This window comes from Pinus tabuliformis, chromosome 9, assembly GCF_031772625.1.
Source record: "Pinus tabuliformis cultivar Carrire ecotype Pingquan chromosome 9, CPIR1, whole genome shotgun sequence".
Taxonomy (NCBI): Eukaryota; Viridiplantae; Streptophyta; class Pinopsida; order Pinales; family Pinaceae; genus Pinus; species Pinus tabuliformis.
In genome coordinates, this window is record NC_142307.1 from 1125136930 (window position 1) to 1125142929 (window position 6000).

General features: G+C 41.8%; 1 protein-coding gene across 1 annotated transcript in view; it reads right to left on the minus strand.

Annotated features, from left to right (window-relative positions):
* The window catches only part of ASY1 (DNA-binding HORMA family protein), a 28810-nt gene extending 23438 nt beyond the window's left edge, over nucleotides 1–5372 (minus strand). The window contains exon 1 of the mRNA XM_089443537.1: nucleotides 5217–5372. Within this exon, the coding sequence (XP_089299663.1) occupies nucleotides 5217–5372 (156 nt within the window). The remainder of the gene's footprint in view (nucleotides 1–5216) is intronic.
* Between the last annotated feature and the right edge of the window lie 628 nt (nucleotides 5373–6000).

Sequence of the window (6000 nt, forward strand, 5' to 3'; positions counted from 1 at the left end):
TTAGCAGTGATCAAAGATGTGGCAGTAGGTGGGGCTACCTCTGGTATCCTGTATAATGAATTACTCAAAGAAATAATGACAGCACGAGGCCTTGACTCATACACAGCATGTCGCCTCCACAAGTATGGTTGGCCTAATAATACATCACAAACATCCAGAGGTATAACATCACACAATACCTCGTCTGTGAAGGGCTTGATGCTGTAGGGAAGGCGGCACTGCTGGCGAACTTTGAGATCTCGTCCTTCATGAAGCCACCCGATACTGTACGGCTGTGGGTGTGGTGTAGTCGGTAGGCCCAACCGCTTCACAACCTCTGCTGAAATGAGGTTCTTTTGGCTGCCACTATCGAAAATGAATTGCAGCGGCAAACCCTTCACCCACATCTGTGAGTGGAAAAGACGCTCCCCTTCCTCTGGATTTTCAGGCTCATCTTTCTGGATCTTGGCAGTGGCAACAGTGGCGTTGGGATCCGCATCAATGATCTGCTTCCCTTTGCCATTCCCCTTGTCGGGTTCTAGCTCAGGGTTGGAACATGCATCTGATTCGGAAGACTTCAACTCAGCCACCAGCGACTGCTTGGTCCGACACTCACTTGTGTTATGAGTGGGACTCTTGTGGAACTCACACCACTTCCCTGTGTCCTTCTTCGGCTTCATGGTGTTGTTCTTTTCTTGCGGCTTCGACGGGTTGTCTTGGGTCACCCCACCTTGGCTTTGTCCTTTGGGCTTCGGATTTGTAGATCTAAAGTCTCGCTTCTTCTGTTTGAACTTTTGCTCGATTTTGACAGCATATCGGTATGCTGTGCCGAGTGAGGAGATGTTCAAGAACACCATCTCTTCCTGGATGTATCTGTGTAGGCAGCCGCGGTATTTGAGTACCAGATGCCGCTCAGAATCTTTGATACCCAACTGTGTGCGAAGGGTATGAAAAATGTTTGTGAACTCTGGCACATCTTGGTCTCGTCCCTGCCACAGTGTGGTCCATTTGATGTATTTGTCCTCATAGCTTCCGACAGGGTAGTACTGCTCCTTGATGGCATCCCGGAAGTCATTCCAAGTGGGTGCGGCTGAAAATAGTGAGCCTGTACTTTCATCCTTCTGCTCGCAGTAGGTTTCCCACCAGTCCTTGACGTGGGGGGCTACTTTGAGAAGAGCGAAAACAATCTTTTCCCGACTTGAAAATTCATGAACAGAAAAATACCCATCTAGCAGATTTAACCATTTATCTACGGCATCTGCGTCTATTTGACCCTCGAAGATGGGGATTTCAAAATTAACTTGTACCTTAAACGGTGTGGCATTTCCAGAGTCGTTGTTGGAAGTCGATGCGTCGCCTCTGGGTAGCCGCTGAAGGATCTGCGCAAAGCTATCCATCATCGCGTTCCTTTGCCGCTCGAGGGCTTCTTCGAGCAAGATTTTGATAGGATCTCCTGCCCCCTCGTCCTTCTTCTCATCCGCCATGGGAGGCCGTCGGGATTTTCGAGGCTGGTCTTGCAAAGGTTCGACTAGTTCAAGCCCTAACTCCTTATATCCCGACCTCGTTGGGGACATGCAAAGAAAAACAGAGAAAAAGCAGACCGCTCTGATACCACTGATCTGGATTTAAATAGGAACGCAACAAATTACAGAGATAACCATAAATACTGAGATGCAGCGGAAATAATACTTCATTTCATTACTGTAAAATACTGAAACATGCTTACAAACAGAAATGGAAAGAAACCAGCTAGGGCAATGGTAGCTTTTCTCTGAGAAGAGATGTGGCGGCTACATGCCTCTGAACTGTTCCGAACTGTGTTACAATGAGGCTCGAAGGCCTATTTATTGTTGAGAAACAATGGAAAACCCTTCACATCCCAAAACCTAACCCTAGAAGATGAAACGCCAAATTGTGGGCCCCGTTTGGGTAAATTGGTACATCAATTTCCCGGGGTCGTAACTTTGGCATACGATCTTCGTTTGACGCGTACGATAGCTAGTTAGAAATATCTATCCGAGTACTACCACTTTGGGAGGCAACATGGGTCCATGGACCCATGTTGCCCCAGATTTCCCAAAAAATGTCGTTTAGGGCCTTAAAACGGCTCCGGAAGTTCAGGACCCGAAAAACTGCTAAAAATAGTAAACTGTGCTACAATTCAGGAAACTGAAAAAGCTGAAAGAGACAGTTGTGGGGGTCCAAATGGGATAGGTGGGTGGCCATCAACATCCACCTGGATCAGTTAACTTCATAACACACGTTCAATTGTGTGTTCACCAAATACATGATTGAACCCACAAGCTGCCTATAAATAGTAGCCTCCACTACTTCACTAGAAGTAGCATCTTCCTTCCTCTAGTTACCTGCTAGAGGAGTATCCATGGGTTTACTTCTCTCCCTGTGGAACCTCTTGAGTATCTCATTGACATACTTTCTTTAAGAGACAAAAAGTTCCTCATCACCTTGCCATACTTCCATACCCAGATGGTAGTGCATGAGCCCCAAGTCCTTCATTTCTAACTCTCTTGCAAGATCCTCTTTGTAAGACTTGATCATCTTATTATCACCTGTCAGAATCAAATCGTCGACATGTAAAACAATAATCAACAATTTACATTCAACCACAATATGGTAAAGGTTCGCATTTGCGTCACTTTTGGTGAAGCCCAACCTGGTGAAATAGCTATCAATCCTGGTGTACCAAGCACGTGGTGGTTGATTCAGCCTATATAGTTCTCACTTAATTCGACACACATGCGATTCTCTGTTGAAGGTCTTAAATCCCTCAAGCTGTTCAATATACACCTCTTCCTCAATCATGTCATTGAGGAATGTTGTCTTTACATCCATTTGATGTATCTTCCATCCCATCTGCGTTGATAGTGCTAGAATGAATTTTATTGATGAGTACCTTAGAACAAGAGCAAAAGTCTCATCATAATCAATCCCCTCCACATAAGAAAAACCTCTGGCCACAAACCTGGCCTTGTGTTTCTCCACACTACTATCTGTTGCTTGCTTTACCTTGTAAAGCCATTTGGAACTCATCACTAACTTGTCTATTGGTCTTGGGACCACATCTGAAACATTGTTCCTAATAATGGAGTCATACTCCTCAACCATGGCATCAACCCAAACTGGTTACTACATTGCTTCCTCAAAAGAGGATGTCTCAATCTCTACACATCTACACATCAGAGCCATGTAGCCCTGTTGTGCAGGAAATCGTTTCTGCAGACATAAACGATCCCTCTAGTCGTATGGGAGGATCTAGCAACAAACATAGACAAATATGTGCAAACTTTCCTAGTTTATACTAGAAAACACGAAGGAGGATAGATGACCTTTCTCACTCTGATGCTAACATCCGTTGGTGTAATCCTTAATTCTTCTGTTTCCAAGCTCAATCTCCTCTTCATTGTTATGGATGAATACTTGCAAGGAAAATCACATGGAGATATAAAACACATACATAGAAAAAACCATTCCAATATAAACCATATAACTGATCAAGGAGTATTATACTAAATGAGAAATGATTGACACATTTTTTGAAAGAAAACACATAATGTATTATTAATAGATGGTAAAGGAAGCATTACAACCACTTAAGCCTTGATGTTGAAAGCCTCCTTTAGGTTAGTTTCCAAGTCCTAGCCTTAACCTTCAAGCACTCCTTTCTCCTTAGCAAAATGGGTAGCATTTGGGCATAGTTCAACACTAAGAAGGCAAGCAACCAATAGCTAACATGTTGGGTGTGGAGCCTGATTATCTTCTTTATTTAGACATATCACTGCATTGGACCCTAGTTCGTAATGTGGCGGCAATGCCGCCCGTAAAATGTGTGCTGTCAGGGGGGTCCGGGGGGGCAATGAAAATTATTTGTAGCCCCCCCTAAAGGGGTATCAGGGGTAGTGCCCCCTGTTATCACTTAGAAGTCTTCCCTAGAAGTTATCAAAAGAAGGAATAATCCAAGGTAACCAAAAACCTAATATTTTAGACTCGGGTTCTATCCAACCTAAGTCCAGAGAGGGCTCTCTCTTTATAATTTAACTTTGTTTTGGGTGGGATTTTAGGCTAGTTCTTAGTGTTCATAAGGTTTTGAATTTGGTTGGGTGGTGGAATTCTAGGAACAGATGGATGGAGCAAGGCCTTCAAGCCATTGGGCTATGGAGTCAATCAAAGGAAGGCTTAACTGGACTAGAGCACTAAAGGGAGTGTTCACAAGGTAGGTTAGCAAAGCAAAAGGCAAATCTTCGGGTTTAATGGATGAGATAGTCCTAACCAGGGTGAAAGGGCAATGAAGAATCCTTAGATCGGGATCAAGATGAAGAGCAGGAAGTGATCATGAGCAAAGGGAAACTAAGAATCCTTTACTACATACCGAGGGGGAAACTACGGAAGTAAGGGAGCATTTAAGAATTCCTTAACTAAGATAGTTTAGCAAAAAACATTAAGAATGTAAACAGTCAAGACAGAGTGCATTAAAGAAAGTTTTGAAATATCATTCCTAGTTTACCATTCAGATTTCATAGAAACAAATATGATTATTAATAAAAATAAAGAAAAACAATAATACACATGGGAGAAAATCCTTATTTTATTTCCACTTTACACAAGAATCCTGTGAAATGTCTTTACTTTATTCCTTGATCCATCAAGCCAATCTAGTCTTGATACAATAACACTTTAACTTGATAGGAAACTGTCTACAGAAATGTCTTTGAATCCACCATAAATACTTCGAAAGGGGAAGTATTTTTACAATAAATATTTACAAAATATCTCATAACAGTTTGAGAATTAATCTAGGAAATCAAAATATCTTCAAGCATGAAGATAGAGACAGATGGAAAACTGCATCATGCTATCCCTTTTATTGTGATAGTGCTGGCTGTTTTCAGTTCGAATTTGAGCTCTTTATGTTGGCTGATATTTTTACACTGGAATCACCTTTGTCTTTAATATTTTACTGAAACTCTTTAACCTGTTATTCTTTGACCCTGTTTATTTGTCCTTTCACCTGCCTTCAGATTTACTGTGGTAACTTATAGTAAACCTGTCATTTTTTCCCACCATTCATCTTCAGGTAACTTTACCTTGAGCATCCTTCTATATATCTCATCTGCCTCAGTGTATTTGGAAAATTTTGGCTTGGTGATAAATAGATGATTCACCTCATGCTCTAGGAAGAATAGATATTAGAATAGATATTCTAAAGTATCATATAATACTTTCCCTATTGGCAATGCTTTGAATCCTGAACTGCTTCCCGATTCCTTGGACAATTTCTTTAATCTGTCAACATAGTCCAATTGGGTCATAAGTTTGTCATCGATTACCATGGGACTGGGAAGGCCTTTATTCCTCAAAATTTGAAACTTTGCCATGAATCTGTCAATGCCAACCTGCATGTTATGGCATTTTTTCTCTAGGTTAAGCATAAGGTTTCTTTTAGAAAGAACCTTTTTGATTTTAATGATGGCTTCAGTTCTGTCCTCCACACCAAGCTCATTTAGTTCATGCCTGTTCTTGCTGTTTAAGAATTGGATGAGTCGATTAGCATCCTCAGGTTGGTCTCCTAGGTCTTCCTTTAACTTTTGTATTGCTTCGGTGGCCACTTTCACCAATTCTGTTTGCTCGAATATTACTTGAATTGATGGCCAAATATCATTGACAGAGTCAATGATATTGGCCTAGAGCATCTCCTTAGTTTTTCCTAGTGGCTTTTGCAATGTTAGATCCTTCTCTAGGAACTTAAGCTTCTCACCCATCCTTAGGGCTTTCTGTGCTTCTTCTTTATATTGTATTTGGGCAAGATTACAATTAGTTTCTAGGCTTTCCATTTTCTCCTTAAGCTTTTTTAGTTATGTTGCTTGGATGGACATTTCCTCCATGGCTTTCACTAATTCTGCTGTCTTCTCTGTTGAAGTACCTGCTGCTGTAGACTCAATTGTGACTGGTAGTACTGTGGCAGGTGGAGCTGCTAGTGCTAAAGAAGCTGCCAATGTTGAAGGG